We start from the raw sequence: 17,819 nt of genomic DNA, 5'->3' as shown, positions 1-17,819 counted from the left end.
TAATACCTTTACCCCAGATGATATTTATTATCTTGGTAAGCAGATGACAAAACAATGAAAGTGAAGATAAAAGACTCTATAAATAAATAGAAAATGAATGAGATGCTAGGGATTATTCATGAAGGACATACCCTCCACTGAAGTAAACTGAAGAATAAATTAGAAAAAACAAAAAGCTACATTAGTCTTTTAAAAGCTTGTTGAACCTTTAAAAAAACATTTCTGCATAGATAGTCTTGTATTCAAAAGTTTGTGTACTAGGTATACAAGGTTGTTAAAATACCCCCACCGTACAGTTCTGATATGCACCCGTTCTTGGTTTACAAACTTAAAGAATACACGGCTCAAAAAATACTAGTTTCAAGATTATCTATGATCATATACACAGTGATCTGAGGTGATAAAGCATCTTACTTCATAACTCTTACATTGTAGTTTCTAAGAGAAGCTAGGTACAACGTGGAAGCTAATGGAGATGGTGGAACAGGGAGCTTGGCAATGTGGACTAGCCAGCGTCTGCACAAATCAAAATGCAGCATTTCCTCTTGATCTAGCCAATCAGAAGGAACCTCTACATATTACACACACTGCACCTGGGCCCACTGGAACGCCAAGCCTCCTGCCACATTCAGATGTGATCTGAGATGCATGTGAACATAGTAGTCTAGTTGCGAGCTCATGGAGCACCCCAACGTTTCATGTTAGAAATGTATAGTAGGGGTCCCCAGCTCATAGAAACTGCCGGATGCTACTGTAACTTGCATATGTTGGACAATTTGCACAATGAGCATAAGTTGTGTTGATTTGCTATCTTTACCATTATATGTGGACAATAGTGTGGACATGGCTTGTCAGATTTAGACCATTTTGGAGTGGTTTTGGGGGTTATTGAGGATGCTTAGTCCATTTCTGACATTTAAGGATAAAAAAAATGGCAGCATTAAGCAGAAAATGCCAATATTTGTACTCTCGGTGGGCTGATTTTCATTAATTTTGGATCCATTTGGAAGATTTAGGGGTTTCTGGATCATTTCGATTGGACACATGGCCTATTTATTTGAAAAACAATGGTCCACATTAGAGGTAATCCTTTTCATCTTGTGCTTTCTAAATCCAATAGTTGCAACAGTGCTCATGGTAATCAAAATCATCCCACAGAGTACAAATATGGCCACTCTAAGGTTTAAACTGCCATTTTTAATCCTGAAAATATCAGATGGACTCAGCATCCCCAATAAGCCCCCAAACCACTCCAAAACGGTCCAAATCAGCAAGGTCATTTTTTGTTTTACTATTGTTTATATAGCCTAGAATGCCATCATTTTAATTAATACAACTGATGCTTGTTGTGCAAATTGACCAACATATGCAAGTTAGCATCTGGCAGTTTCTATGAGCTGAGACCCGCACTTTGCATTTCTAAAATAAAACGTTGGGGTACTCCACATTTCTGGGTTCACAGTGCTGGCAACTTAACTATATTGTGAATGCTAATGTAACAAACTCCTCCGTTAATGTATGTTGTTACCTTGTGTGCCGATATAGTCATTGACAAAGCTAAACAAATAGTGAGAAGGGCCCATAATGGATCCTATTCCAACTGACGTCCATTATATTTTTCTAATACACCATTCTTCCCTTATTAATACAGATGAGACGGTGTGGAAAGAGGCGCTAGCATTTTCACCTTCTACATTATAGAGTGGTGCAGGATTTAGTCCAAAATCCCAGAAATTAGTTAGCACGTTACCACTTCCGGATCCCTCGTCTAAGGAGTTTATTGGAAGTCTTTTTGGTTGTGATTAACACAAGCTGAAGAGATGTTTGAATGTTGTTTAACAACACAACATAATTCCTTAAATACCTCCCTGGTGAATTTCGGAAGCTTTTATGTCACAAAAACAGCTGCTTCTTACAAGCGTCCAAATGAGTCCATTTACACTTAACATTAGCCGCCTTTAGCGTAGCGCTGATGTGAAGTCAAGTGACTGTGCTGTAGCTTATAGACTAACGTTAGCTTTTTACTTCTGATTATTGCATTTAAGCTTAAAAAAAATCATAAAGTGGAGATTATCCTGCAGAACACATGTGTAAGTATCAATTACTTTTGATGGATCTTATTTTCTATCTTTATAATCCCATTGCTTTTAATTGAGGGAGCCCTTGCGATGCTAACTTCTGTTACTGCACCACTCTATTGAAGGGGTGGACTGTGCAGCATGTCACAACTCTTAAAGAGTGTTATAAGTTAATCCTTAACACAAATACAGAAGGTAGACCATGACCTTTTTCCTGTTACCTCTATTTTTGTACAAGGTAGTAACACAAAGCAGATAGGACTAATTGTTAACAAGCATGGTGCAAAATAAAAGACAATATGTTCAAAAATAGTTAGCAATGGTACCCCACAAACAATGATTGCCTATAATCATCAAATAGTCCAAAGTGCTGTTCAGTGTTACACACTACACACCTGTAACAGATGAAGTAGGTATAGAAACGGCAGCATGTAGCACCAGAGAATGTCGGGTGGGGAGGGCACTTCCCCCGCTCTTTATCCTTCAAGTCAAACATCAGTGCCACTAAACTGCTAAAGCTAACATTTCTCTGCTTATATATTAAGTGCTTCAGGTTGCCAGAAGGTACGACTTTGCAAGTTAGCTAGGACTCCACACATGGTAAACATAAAGTTTTATTCCGCTAACTAATAGCTTTTTTTGGCTTTCTGTTGCAAGCTACTGTAACTTAGCACTTAGCTACATAGATAGGAGTCACTGAAAGTATTCAGCAGTGAAATCGACCAGGAGCAGCAAACCAAGGACCCACAGAGAGGGAAAGGAGAGAAAATGACATGATTAATAAATGTTACCACCTTCAGAAAGGAAATTTAAGAAGTTTGAAGGAAAACCGGGATGTGCTTGAACACTGTCACTGCAACAAATGAGGGCAGAGATGTCCCATGATCCTCTGCGTCAGGTCTCTTGAGAAACAGTCTCATGTCCCATTGAGAAAAACGCTGGAACCTAAACAATGCAAAGTGAAGTTTTCCTATTGTTGTTCCTTTTTATCATATTCCCCCTCAGCTTCCACTTTAGAATTAAGACATTTGAAAGGAGAAGAAAACTCAAAGAAAACTGTTACTGTAAAATACAAGTAATAAATAACAATTCATATTAATAAATTGAGGTTTAATAATTATGTGACAATTTATTGTGTCATTTATTAATCCTACTCTATTTATTTATGATTATTTCCTTTGTTAAGTGAGGTTTTTAAGTGAGTTAGAATGCATGCACATTCTGCTTTGTGCTCCTCCTGTGGCAGCTGCATTTCGTTTCTGAAATACTGAAACAAAGTGAGATGTGCAGAAGAATGCCGAACTGCCACTGAAGGAAGCAGTGGCAGTTTGACCTGAGGTGACCCGTGGTGGCCACGCAGTGAACATTTCCATTCTGAAGGGGTGCTGGCTCAGATGAAGCTCAAGAGAATCCAGATGTTTCAGAGGGAAGAACAGACTTAGCGTCGTCAAACTTCCTCGCGCTCTCAGAATAAAGGAGAGTGGCCGCGCTGCATCTGACACACCATTAGTCAGCTGATCGTAAATCTGTGTCTAAAGGCAACTCGATGGGGCTCAGTGGTCTCTTTCAGGGCTGCTGACTGATAACAGTGTCTAACCACTTCTTGTAGGCCAGTGCGAAGCGTCTCTGCTCAGGGTTGCAGCAGCCGTCCAGAACGCCGCTCACAAAGCTGGGCTCAGAGGGCAGGGCGGGGGGGCTAGGCAGCAGGACGCCTGTCTTTAGGCGCTTGCTGTCCCGCGGGTCTGGCAAGGACGCCCTGTCTACCTCCATAGCTTCAGCAGCGCAGCCCTGTCCGTTCACACTGCCCCCCCCGCCTGCAGAGCTCTGGGCGTTGAGCGTGTGGGGGCCCGGGCCACCATTACTGCCGAGGACCGGCGAACTGCTCTCTTGGTTTGTGCTGCACAGCTGCTGCTGGTCCCTCCTCCAGTGGTGCCACAAGTAGAAGACGTGCCTCCTAGAAGGGATGGAAACACATTTGGTTATGACCAGTGCTGGGGGCTACCAAGTAACATGTCAAAGAAATCAGATTACATTTGTCTGAAAAGCAGTCATGTAACGCGTTACTGTTGAAAACAGTATTAATTACATTACAGTTACCGAGAAGGAAATTATCTCGTTACTTGCGTTTTTTAAAAGCTCTCCTATTATTTGAACAATATATTATAGGTCTATACCTATCCATATCTATACAAAACATGTCTGAAATGTTTTGCTCAAAATATCAAACAGATCCCCCATTGTAGCATGCCTCATCCCCCTCTATTTCAGCCCTGTTCCTGAAGTGCTGATTCTGTGACTGTAGCTTTAAATGAACTAGCTGCTGCTGGCCACGCCCCTTTGGAGCTGCTGCTGGCCACGCCCCTTTGGAGCGTCATGATTTCTCCTCTGAAGAGAGTTTTCTACCTGGAGAAACTCAGCTGAACGCTGCCGTGATTAAACGCCATATTATGTTCAAGACCACATCCAGCATTATTTCTGAAACAGTATGGAGCTCAAACGTTTCTCTCTCGGTTTACCACAAGGACAGGACCTTTATATTACACACAGTCTCTCCAGTACAGCGTTAGCGATGCTTGCTAATGTAAACACAGACCATAATACTTCCAGAACAGAGGGGATTCAGCTCGCTGTCTGTATATGGGGGACGATAGGTTGAGATTTGTCACGTGGGCGGGACGTTGCCTGGAGTTTAATGTAAAGTCAGCTCACATTTTCCTCATTACGTCATAAGAACAGCAAATCTGGATCAGCTCGTTTGTACCCCCGTTTTTAGAGATGTGGGTAAGGAGGAAGAGAGAGGGTTGTATTTTCTGACACTGTGAGTCTCCTTACACACCAGGGACACATGTATGTATGAAAGACAGCAAAAAGTGCATTTTGCATAATAGGGGACCTTTAAGTTCTTCGACTATCTGCATAACGGGAGGACAGAAAATAAATGAAACGGTAATGGGCGGTAGTGTAGGCAAGTAGGGGGTGGGAATCACTAGGGTCCCCACGATACGATCGTATTGCGATTCTGCGAGATGCTAAGTATTGCGATACGATATATTGCGATATGGCACATTTCTGATTTCTTTCTCCGCTGACTCCATCTTTGTTTTAACTTCCTGCCAATCCCACTGACTTTAGCCATGGCCATGACCGCACAAGAAAAAGCTCAGCACCATCTAGTGGATTGAAAAAGCAATTGTTACCAAAAACTTTCATTTGGATTTCCAGTATGAATAGTTTATAGAATAAAATATTGATACTTGGCGTCCATGTATCGATACAATATCGCCACGCAAAGTATCGCCATACTATGCTGCAGATATGTGGACTTGAGTCACATGACTTGGACTCGAGTCATGATTTTTATGACTTCAGACTTGACTTGATCAAATTCGGCATGACTTGCGACTCGACTTGGACTTGAGTACTGATAACTCGAGACTTGACTCGGACTTTGCCTCTTTTACTTGTAATGACTTGACATGACTCGAGTCAAAAACTAAATTTCCTGATCTTGGACAACCTTCCCTGCAATGCCAACTTGCGAAGCCCCGAAGACCGTAAAGTGCGAGAACCGGCAGGCAAGCGCAAGCGATGCAATCATGTGGCAGATTTTGGCCTTTTTGGATTGGATCAGGGATTTAACCAACGTGATTGGATAATCCCCGGTTATCCCCTCATTAATATTCACGGTTTTCCCGGATTTCACCTACGGAAAAGATGCAATTGCGCCGCGGAAAGGGTCTGTCTGTCTGTCTGTCTGTCTCACTCACGGAGGCACAACCAGAGAAAAATACATTTTCCTGATGACTGTACTGATTTCTGTCGCACAGACAGACAGACAGACAGACAGACACACACCTTCCGTGCTAATACAATTCAAACCCAATATTCACTCTCTATACTTTGAAGGTCTTAGGGCGCATGTGTATATCGTAAAAGATTTCAATACAGAAACATTGAACATATTTCAATCTGTATTTATAAAATTAGACTCGACTTGGCTTTGATGTGACTCGGACTTGGAATAGACTTGCCGTTCTCTGTCTTTACTTGGGACATGACTTGGAATTGACTGCTAAGACTTGGGACTGACTTGTGACTTGGTCCCATCTCTGCTATGCTGTATCGATTATTTACCCCACCACTATTCGCAATCTACCTGGACCAGAGTTCTGAACTACAGAAAACATGGCTTTTTATTGTATTATGACATGACTTCTGAATGATTGGCCATATTCCGACACTTTGTTAATCACCGAAAAATCCGACTACACGTTAGTTGCCTTAGTCGAACAATTTTTAGTTTTAAAAAAGTCTAGTGGTGGTAAATTAAATACAAATCCATCTGGCCACTGTCTTTTCAAGCGTCGGCTGAGGACCCTCACACTTCATTCAGAGCTGCTCATTGCTCATCAAGGTCATTTTCTTGGTGAGGAAATCTCAAAGTCTGGGATCATTTTGAGCATGTAAAAGACGAGCTGACATGCAAACTCCGCAGGCAAAAAGTCGCATACCTCGTCCCCGCCATCGAAATCTTATCGAAAGCCGGCTTCATTGCAAAACAGAGCTAGTTTGAATGGCTTTGTATACTGCAGGGTAGCTGCTGGATTTACTCCAGGTGAACTAAAGTCTGATTTAAGGGCTGATTATATTTACCATCATTAATCCAGATCTGTAAAGTAACTAAAGGGACTAAATAAATGTAGTGCAGTAGAAGTACACCATTTACCTCTGAATTGTAGTGGAGTAGAAATGCAAAGTAGCAGAACATTGAAATACTCAAGTGAAGCATCTCAAAATTGTACTTAAATAAAGACCCTGAGCAATTGTACTTAGTACCTTTACAATTCTGGTCGTAAATAGTCAGATCTTTTAAATGTGAAAACCCCAACAGCAGCAAAGAAAAGCAACAGATAGGTCCCTGCAAATTGTCAAGTGTCTGTTACTGCCCCCCTCTCAGGGTTCACCTGTGACTCCAGAGGGTCTCATGCCCGGGGAAGGACTGGATGAGGTCTGAGCAAAGCTCCATCTCCTGGTGGAGCAGCTGAAGGACCGTGTTGACGCTGAGCTGCCACTCCTCCTCAGCTGCTGCCTCTGCTTCTGACAGCTCCCCGTTGGCCTGGCTGTGGCTGTGATGGGGGGGGCTGCTGCTGCTGGGGGCTGTGCTGCACCGCTGCTGGGGGGAAGAGGTGGAAGCTGGAGTCTGGGAGACCTCAGTAATCAGCTCCTTGAGCAGGAACTGACGGTAGTGGAAGCCGCTGTGGTCGGACACGTGCATGGACACCCACAGGCGCATGGAGGACAGCTCATCATGGAAAACCTGCGATACGATACATTGGATAATCATTTATTGTCAGGTCAAGTTTGACATTTGACGTGCTTCACAGCAGCTCCATTTGCAACTTCAAACAAGGACAAATATTAAGACAGATACAAGGGAACAAACATTAAACATAACATCACGGTCACTGATAGAAACATGCTAAAAGACCCTTTAACGTTAATTGACTTAGAGTGCTTCAGTCTAACTTCGTTCAATCACGAGAATACCGTGTACCTTTTAGTGTTTACTTCCTGTCTGTCTTCTTCTGCTGTTCCCTTTAGTGTTTACTTCCTGTCTGTGTCATTACCCGATCTGTACCAGAAACCCGATCAGTTCTGCGCAAATATTGATTTACGGTGTTGATGAGAATGTGTCGAAATCTTTCAAAAACTTTATTGAATAACTGTTTCAACAACAATATCCAAAAGATAATATACTGTGGAACTGATTACTTCTTCCAAAGCTGAATAATTTAGTATACCTTGATATACACCTGCGGAAAAAATTAAAAGACCACTTCAGCATTATCATTTTCTCTGGTTTTAGTATTTATAGGTACGTCTTTCAGTTAAATGATTTCTTTTTTATTTTATTGTATTCTATAAAACTACTGACAACATTTCTCTGAGTTGGAATTCAACAGACACTGGACTGGCTGCCAAACATATAGAGATAAATATTTAAGAAACATGTAGAGTGGTCTCTTCATTTTTTCCGGAGCTGTATACAAAAATCATCTCTTCTTCATCCTACCTTGACGTTGCCGTGGGCCATGTGCTGCAGCACCCAGATGCGGTGGGACCATGCGTTGTAGTTGCTGGGGTAACGGCAGGCGGCGTCGGAGCACACCTTCATCTCCTGGTGGAGTGTGCGGGCCAGATGCTCGCTGAGCTGCTGGCTCCTCTCTGCGTCCGCTTCGCTCTGCTGAGGCTTCTTGCTGCGGCCCGCTACAGAGCTCTGACGCAGGATCTGCTGCAGCACCCAGCGCCTGCACACAACCACTGCTGGATGAGCATCATCAGGACACTGGTGCACGCTTAATTTTTACCAGACAATCACAATAATAATAATAATAATACACTTCATTTAAATAGAACCTGGCATGCAAGATGCAGCTAAGACAAGATACATAAAAAAGAAAGAATAATATATATATATTTTAAATAAAGAGTATGGGATATATTTAATATTTAAAAACAAGTTCTAAAAACAAATAGAAAGAGTTCAATCATAAAACAATCAAACATGAACAGTGATACCACTCAAAACAACCCCAAATGTTAAATGTAGTTTTAAAAATTCCAAGGGAGTTTGCAGTTCTAAGACCCAAGGGGAGGCTGTTCCACAGTTTGGGGCCATAAAAACAGAAAGCAGCCTCCCCAGATTTCTTGTGAAATCCTTTATGTACTTCTAAAGGAAAGATATTGTAGGATCGGAGTGTCCTTTATAAAAAGAAACGCAGTAACTGAAGCATGTAGGCGCAGGGTTTTGTAAAGCCATGATCAAATTTAACAATGGCTCTCCTCGCACCACTGGAGGTGTGAAGACCCGATTAATCAAAGCAGCCAAAGGGACCTTTATTTGGTCACAACAGCAGACGGCAGGTAAATAAGTTTGAATTTGAAAAACAGGAAACAAAGTGTCTGATGGAAATTCAGAACTATCAAACAATTTTGACGTTTGGTTGTTTTGTATCTGCACCTCAGCATGGTGAATAGAATAATAATGTATAAACAAAGAGACAACACATGTAATTGTTGTTCTCAGCGAAAATAATGCTTATGTGCATGTCCTCCTTGTCTTTATAGAAACAGGGATCTAACGACCAGTTTCCATTGCAGAAATATCCAGGGGCAAAGGACATATACAGTGGGGCAAAAAAGTATTTAGTCAGCCACCAATTGTGCAAGTTCTCCCATTTAAAAAGATGAGAGAGGCCTGTCATTTTTATCATAGGTATACCTCAACTATGAGAGACAGAATGAGAAAAACAAATCCAGGAAATCACATTGTAGGATTTTTAAAGAATTTATTTTCTAATTATTGTGGAAAATAAGTATTTGGTCAATAACAAAAGTTCATCTCAATTAGGGCTGTTTTCGACTAAGGATTTTCATAGTCGAATCTGATTCGTCAGATTTTGCCGTAGTCGACTGATAGTCGAACCTTTTTTTTCCAGATAGCAGCTTTATATGTTTCAAACAAAAGAGCTCAAAAAACATGGTAGGTGTGAAACAAATACCTTTATTTATTTAAAGCCAGATGAACGAAACTGAGCATATTAAACATCAGAACAGTTCACATAAAATCGGAACAAAATGGCTTCAAAAACAACAACGTGCCAAAACATGCCTTTATCGCTCAGTTAAGAACCTATTTCTTGGCTTTTAATTCAACGTTTACACTCGGGAATCAGGATAAAATAAATAAATAATTAAACTTATCGCAACAGCCTGGAACTAGTGCAAAATGACATGACATACTTCTTTCCAGCCCTGGCCCTTTAAGCTCCCATCGCCTGTCCATCTCCTCGGACAGCGTAGTCTTGATGATCTTTGTGGTTCGACTGTCGTCCGCATGCACCACCAAATGTCTTTTTTTAATATTCATAAGCATGGGGACAGTGGCAGACAGGGATGCATTATTTTCTTGGGACAAAAGCTCTGTCAGAGTGATCATTGGTTTAAGAACAGCGACAATGTCCTCTGCTGTGCGCCACTGTGATGTGGATAGCTCCAGGTCACGATCGGACCGTTTGCTCACACTGTCATCTGTGAGCACGGCTGAAACTGGCCCCTTCTATTCGATCAAGCGATCGAGCATCAAATAAACAGAGTTCCAACGGGTGACAACATCCTGCATCAGTTTATGCTGAGGAACATTCTGTTGTTTCTGTTTATCTTGAAGTGCTGTGGTGGCCTTTGCGCTTTTTTTGAAATGAGAAACCAAGCGCCTTGCAGCAGCAACAGTGCGGCAAATGGGGTCCTGCTTCAGAGCGCTGTTTATGCAGAGTTGTAATGTGTGGCCCGCGCAGCGCACCCCTTTCATATTTCCCCAGGAGGGCTGCTGGACCAACTGGTTGGTGCACGCAACCATGTTTGCTGCGTTGTCATGCACCACAGAAACGATCTTGGTACTTGGAATGTCCCACTCGCAAATTATCTCCGTCAGTTCTCGTACAATGTGATCGGCTGTGTGACTGTCCTCCATTTTTTTGGTTTCTAAAACAAAACTCTCCAGTCGCCAGTCTCCAGTGATGAAATGTGATGCGACTGTGAGATAAGCCTCCATCTGAAGCGAGGTCCAGATATCAGTTGTGAAACTGACAGCTTCACAGTCCTGTATTGCCCTGTATATCTCTGACCGTGTCGATAGATATTTTGTGTGCACGATATCCATCACTGTAGCTCTTGTAGGGACGGTGTAGCCTGGCTCAAGTGTGCGCAAGAGTTCTTTAAATCCCCCACCCTCAACAATGCGCACAGGCCTCATATCAAGTGCCACAAACTCCGCAATCTGTTCAGTAATTTCCCTTTTTCTCTTCTCTGAAAGTGGTGGTCTCAAATCAAGTTGTTTTTTTTGCGTTAATCTCGGGGCCGCCGCTGATGCAGACTTGCCGGCTGAGTTGTCGTCATGACACTGCGGTGTAACTGTAAATGATAGAATAATATAACAATAATATTTTAATGCCTGTATTGATAAAAGAGTGGTAGAACTGTTTGTTTGTTTGTAAAGTTAACAAGCCTTACCCGCTTCAAATGATATCCCATGTTGGTTGTCGTCGTGTGATATGCAAGAACCTGCTCACACAACTTACACTTCACTTTCTTCGGGTCATCTTTAACCTTTTCAAAATAGTTCTACACTTTTGACGTCTTTTTAGTAGCCATTGTGAGCCAATAAATCCGTAAACACTAACGGTCTTGTGTGCTCCTCACCTGCGCTCATTTGGATTGCGCAACTGCAGTGGGTGTGATTTATTAACACCGTAATAAACTAAGACTACCCTCTAAACGAACAAATCATTGGAACTCTTTATTAACATAAAATAGACAGATTTTGCATTAAAATAGGCTTTTATATAACAAAAAAGACATTCTATGTAACAATTAATGCTTGGCAGCCGCGGGCACCCCATATAGTCAGAATGGTATGGTCTTTGTTGTATAACAACATTTTACGAAGATTCGACTACGAGGTTCATAGTCGAATCAGACCTCTCCGAATCGAATCGTCGAATAGTCGAATATTGGAGGTCAGTCCTAATCTCAATACTTTGTTATATACCCTTTGTTGGCAATGACAGAGGTCAAACGTTTTCTGTAAGTCTTCACAAGGTTTTCACACACTGTTGCTGGTATTTTGGCCCATTCCTCCATGCAGATCTCCTCTAAAGCAGTGATGTTTTGGGGCTGTCGCTGGGCAACACGGACTTTCAACTCCCTCCAAAGATTTTCTATGGGGTTGAGATCTGGAGACTGGCTAGGCCACTCCAGGACCTTGAAATGCTTCTTACGAAGCCACTCCTTCGTTGCCCTGGCGGTGTGTTTGGGATCATTGTCATGCTGAAAGACCCAGCCACGCTTCATCTTCAGTGCCCTTGCTGATGGAAGGAGGTTTTCACTCAAAATCTCACGATACATGGCCCCATTCATTCTTTCCTTTACACGGATCAGTCGTCCTGGTCCCTTTGCAGAAAAACAGCCCCAAAGCATGATGTTTCCACCCCCATGCTTCACAGTAGGTATGGTGTTCTTTGGATGCAACTCTGCATTCTTTCTCCTCCAAACACGACGAGTTGAGTTTTTACCAAAAAGTTCTATTTTGGTTTCATCTGACCATATGACATTCTCCCAATCCTCTTCTGGATCATCCAAATGCCCTCTAGCAAACTTCAGACGGGCCTGGACATGTACTGGCTTAAGCAGGGGGACACGTCTGGAACTGCAGGATTTAGGTCCCTGGCGGCGTAGTGTGTTACTGATGGTAGCCTCTGTTACTTTGGTCCCGGCTCTCTGCAGGTCATTCACTAGGTCCCCCCGTGTGGTTCTGGGATTTTAGCTCACCGTTCTTGTGATCATTTTGACCCCACGGGGTGAGATCTTGCGTGGAGCCCCAGATCGAGGGAGATTAGCAGTGGTCTTGTATGTCTTCCATTTTCTAATAATTGCTCCCACAGTTGATTTCTTCACACCAAGCTGCTTACCTATTGCAGATTCAGTTTTCCCAGCCTGGTGCAGGTCTACAATGTTGTCTCTGGTCTCCATTGACAGCTCTTTGGTCTTGGCCATAGTGGAGTTTGGAGTATGACTGTTTGAGGTTGTGGACAGGTGTCTTTTATACTGATAACGAGTTCAAAAAGGTGCCATTAATACAGGTAACGAGTGGAGGACAGAGGAGCCTCTTAAAGAAGAAGTTACAGGTCTGTGAGAGCCAGAAATCTTGCTTGTTTGTAGGTGACCAAATACTTATTTTACCGAGGAATTTACCAATTAATTCATTAAAAATCCTACAATGTGATTTCCTGGATTGTTTCCCCCATTCTAACTCTCATAGTTGAAGTGTACCTATGATAAAAATTACAGGCCTCTCTCATCTTTTTAAATGGGAGAACTTGCACAATTGGTGGCTGACTAAATACTTTTCTGCCCCACTGTACCTGTGTTTAAATAGAGTTTCTCAGTCTATATTTAGATCCTAAACCACAGTTCCCCAGCTTTGGACGCAGCACTTTGATGGCACGGTGACTATTGGGGCAGAGGTTGAATGGTCCAACAGAAACCTCGGGGCTGCTACAACTTGTGTACAGCATCGTAATCTCTTTTGTTGTGCCTTTTGAAAACAAGCTTTATCATTTACTTCCCGACTGCTCTTCGCAAAAAGATAAAGAGAGTGTGTGCAATGAGGTCAGAGTATGACAGTAAAAGCGAGCCGAGGGAGTTGCCATTAAGACAATTGTGGCAATATTATAAACCGAAATGACCACGTGCAAGCACTCAGACAATTGTAGTCATCGATATTCTCTACCTCTGCATCATCATTTGCCATCTCAAGTGCAACTGTCATTGTTCAAATCTATTATCAAACTAATAAGCTTACTGAATCATGTTGATGTCATTGAATATAAAAATGACCAAAGGGAGTAGCTTGAATCAATTTCTTTGAAAAACACTTACCTGCTTACACCCAGATGGTGCTTGAATCATGTGACCCATTTTTGACTGATTTAGATGTTCAACAGCTTCCAATCATATCAACCACAACGTTGAAGTCACTGTAATGTGCAGGAGTGAATATGACCGTGTGTGGAGAAGCAGCAAAGTCTTACCTGTGTATCCATGTCTCTGGGCTCTTGGGGAATTTGGTGAGGGCCAGCTGACCCAGGTAGAGGTCTTTCTCTGGGTTAAGGACTCCGCACTGCAGTAGCTCCTTCCTGCAACAACAAGCAGCCACACTTCACTATCAGTGTTGGGGCAGTTACTCAAAAATAGCAATGCCTTACTTTACTTAGTTCATCACTGCTGAAAGTAATGAGTTGTGGCACATCACCCCCAACACTGATCATAATAGAACTACACAGCAGACTGTGGCCTTCTTCTGCAACAGAACAACTTTATCCAGCTTTTAATACTGTATCTTGTGTAGAGATGTTCGATTTTTCAAGAAACAATGAACAGCTCACCTTTAAAGAGAACAAAAATTTCTGCTGTGAAAATGTATCTGTACCTGACATTCCATGCAGTGGTGAAGTCCGGGTTTAGCAGCAACAGAGTGCAGGTGATATCCGCTAAAGCTAAGAGACACAGAAACATCAAGAGTTAGCTTCTCTGAAGTTCATTTTTAATGTAGCGACAAAAACTCCCAGTGGGCAGTCCAGAGGCTAAGGTAGGCTCACCACTTTGACACGTTCAAGTCAGAGTCCGTACTGAAGTTATAGTTTAACGGTGTTTAATAAACAATAACTTAAAGGGGACCAAGCGGTCAACAGAAAATGTCAGAGCCAGCTCACCCTCTGTGTCGCACCAATTACTGGCAAACAGGTGGACTAAATACAAACAAACCACACCCATGTGACAAACACCGGAAGTGATAATTACAAACGAGTGTGTGCAAACGGGCTATTATTTGAAACAAATCTGCTGAACTTTCAACAAAAACGAATCTATATCGATGTTGACGATAGTGTCTCGTTCTATATAAGCCCTAGCTTAGCGTTGGTGATGCTCAACCATGCAAACATGTTACATTCAGTTTATGCATTTATGATTCAAAATCAAAAAAGTGGTGTTAATATGTGAAGATATTCCTGCTCAAAAAACCTGTAGCTATCATAAATGCGTGTTTCCCACAGATCTTTTTTTCCTAAGCAATATTCCATAGTCCAATGGTAAAATCACATTGGCTTTTGTTAAAGAAGACCTTAGCATGCTAACTAACTCTGTGCTGTTATGCTGTATTTTTATGTGTACAATACAGAAAACCTCTATTATAATGAATTTTGCGCCATATTAACTCCCTTGCATTTTCTCTTGCACTGTTGTTAGGGTATACGTACGTTCATGGTGTAGAAAAATAAAACCCTGCTTCCAGTAGACAATGAAAAAAAGTTGTGGTCTTTACTCCATCAAAGATATACAGGTCCAGAAAAAATTAAGAGACTACTGCAGCATTATCAGTTTCTCTGGGCGTTATGTATAGCTATGTTTTTGAGCAATGATCTTTTCATTTTTTATTGTATTCTATGAACTACTGACAATTGTTCTCTGTGTTGGAATTCAACAAACACTGGAATGGCTGCCATACATGTAGAGATTAAGATTTAAGAAACATTTGGAGTGGTCTCTTAATTTTTTCCAGAGCTGTAAATGTCACGTTAGATTACTCAAAATATAATAGCATGTTTTATTTGCTGTGGCAGATGTTGAGAGTTACCTTCTCTCTCCAACCAGTGTTTGCGCTGGCGGTAGAGCAGCAGCTTGTTGTGGACATATGGCAGCAGAAACTTGACACACCAGCTCTCCACACCCAGCTTGTTCTCCAACAGCACAATGGGACTGCGATTGTAGCGGGCCTCTGGACACGGGATCACACCTATCTCATCACTGAGGGAGCATCGAGAAATAGGAGGGAGGTTGTTACTAGTTGTATATGAACATCGAGGAAGTGTTCAAACAACAACATGTGGTCTGAGGAACATTCTTAGTATTTTTCTGACAGTGTATAGAAACTATTTTGCCCCAAAGTTTCTGCAATAGTCGGGAGAAAGCTGGTGAAATCTGTGTTTGTGGATCTAAAAGAGCAGTCATAGACATTCTTTTTAAAACCTTTGAGAAGAAAAACACCCAACAATATGAATAAGATGCAGTCTGACTGTGGCTAATTCATGTCCAAGATTATATGAGAGCCATCTCACAACAAAAACATGTTAACCATTGTTATGGCACAGTGGAACAAGTTAAGTTTTATCAGTGTGAGGTCTGGATTTTTAAATGGATATAATTGGAAATACACATTTTATTTCTTAAGTACACCATAAAAGTTGAATAACAACATTCCATAATATGGTGTATGGAGAGCTAGAAGATAAAATATCAGTGGAGTCATGTTTTCGAGTCTAAATCTATTTTTCTATTCCAATTTTTACCCTGGAATCAAGAGAAGGTGATTTGGTGGTTTCCTGCAGGTGATGAAACTAAAGCTGCTGTTTCAAAATGTTCTTTTGTCAATCTAATGGGTGTTCTTTATTCTTTTGGGTGAGTAACAGTGTGTGTGGAGGGCTACCATTAATGTATTTTTGCAGATAATCTACCAATGAAGAAGCTTCTTTTTTTTTAAGTTGATGTCTTTTTTACAAAATAATGTTCAGCCCAGCTGAGTTCAGAACAGGACAAATAATAACCACATAATAATAATAATAATAATAATAATAATAATAATAATAATAATAATAGATTTATATAGACCCAAGGCCCCTTTCCATGTTGTGAGGACAGACAGACAACAAATAAGACAAACAAAAAGAAGGGCAAATGAAGGAGAAGAAAAAAAGAATAAATAAAAATAAAACATCTTATTCAGAATCCCAAGCCCCCCCCTTAACTTTCCCTTCTGTCTCTTATAAAACAGAATACAAAGCATCCATGGTCATCGTGCTCACTGGTATCATACAAACAAAGGCTCCATTTAAAAAAGTTTCAATAATATTTAGGGTAAGCAGCTTTTGAAATCCTCTTTAGGAACCGTTTCATTTGTTTTTGCACTATAAATAGATAATAAGCTAATACGTTAGCTCATGAAGGTATTTGTCAACACTGAAAGTCGGATGCCGGCGTTCCTCTACTAAAGACTGAAGCAGCCCCATAACATCGACGAATGGGGAAACAAAAGCTACATTTTTAAAAATGACACTTTTAATTTATCTTACTTAATTACTAATCACACCATGGATGAGCTAACGTTACTGGCCCGGGGAGAAGGTTTTGACAGCCGCATTACCACGCCAAAGGGCGAGCTACCTGGCTAGGCAAAACAACACTCTGTTTATTTTGTTATTTAACAGAGAAATTATATATTTCCAAGAGCCTTTGCCAGCTATATATTGGAGAGCAGACAAACAGCTAAGCTAGCTAAACTGTCAACTTTCCCTGGACCGCTGTGATTCCAGGTAATAGTCCGAGCCCACACAGCTGAAAGACTGGGTCAAGCTGTGGTGTGTTCAGGGTCGACCAGATGAGACAGACCGCTCCAGTCTCTCTGCTATGTTCACGATCAATATACTTACATGTTGGGGTTTCTCTTGAAGGCGTTGGTGATGTCTTTGACAACTCGCTGGACCAAGACGTCCACCTCCTCCTCCGACTCCGCCATCTTTATGGCACCTAATGACGTTCACGTTACACAGCCCAAACAGTTTTTCCGGTTTAAAAAAAACAACACTACGGAAGCCCGGCGAGTTTAAAGGCAAAAATGCCTAAACGACTCACTTGAGGAGATAAATTGTTATACCGCTATCTCGCAATTCGATGTTCGATTAATGTAAATGATTTAATAATGTTAATACAAAATAAATAATGTATGTTCCGAAGTGCAATGGAAAATCACCATTTGATTGTTCCTTTGTTCAGTATAGAGCCATTTATTTAGTGAATGTATCGTAGTGTTTTGTACGGAAGAGGATTAGGGCCACATGAAACATATATACAATATAATATTAGCTATATGCTAACTGAGGCTAAAAACAACATCCGGTAATACTACCGGAATTGGACATATATGCTCCGTTCTGAAACAGTGAATTATCTTTTAATGTTCTGTTTCAATATATTGATTATTTCTAACATTAGCTAGCAGCAAGTGTGTTAGCTTATATGCTAGGTCGATAGCTAACCCCGCCCCCCATCTAATTCTGTATAAAGGGTTTA

The 17,819-nt window shown here is 41.4% G+C and overlaps 1 protein-coding gene across 1 annotated transcript; it reads right to left on the bottom strand.

The window, feature by feature from the left end:
* Positions 1 to 17,283, bottom strand: ptar1 (protein prenyltransferase alpha subunit repeat containing 1). Its single transcript, XM_063897877.1, has 7 exons — positions 17,180 to 17,283; positions 15,331 to 15,500; positions 14,125 to 14,191; positions 13,727 to 13,831; positions 8,152 to 8,386; positions 7,043 to 7,395; positions 1 to 4,032 (listed from the first exon to the last, which is right to left on the bottom strand). Exons 1-7 carry the CDS (start codon positions 17,263 to 17,265, stop codon positions 3,645 to 3,647), a joined length of 1,404 nt encoding a protein of 467 aa, XP_063753947.1. The 5' UTR covers positions 17,266 to 17,283; the 3' UTR covers positions 1 to 3,644.
* Between the last annotated feature and the right edge of the window lie 536 nt (positions 17,284 to 17,819).

Source organism: Eleginops maclovinus, chromosome 12 (genome assembly GCF_036324505.1).
Source record: "Eleginops maclovinus isolate JMC-PN-2008 ecotype Puerto Natales chromosome 12, JC_Emac_rtc_rv5, whole genome shotgun sequence".
Classification (NCBI taxonomy): Eukaryota; Metazoa; Chordata; class Actinopteri; order Perciformes; family Eleginopidae; genus Eleginops; species Eleginops maclovinus.
Note: the sequence above shows the minus strand (reverse complement) of the source record. Positions and strands in the feature narration are given on the sequence as shown.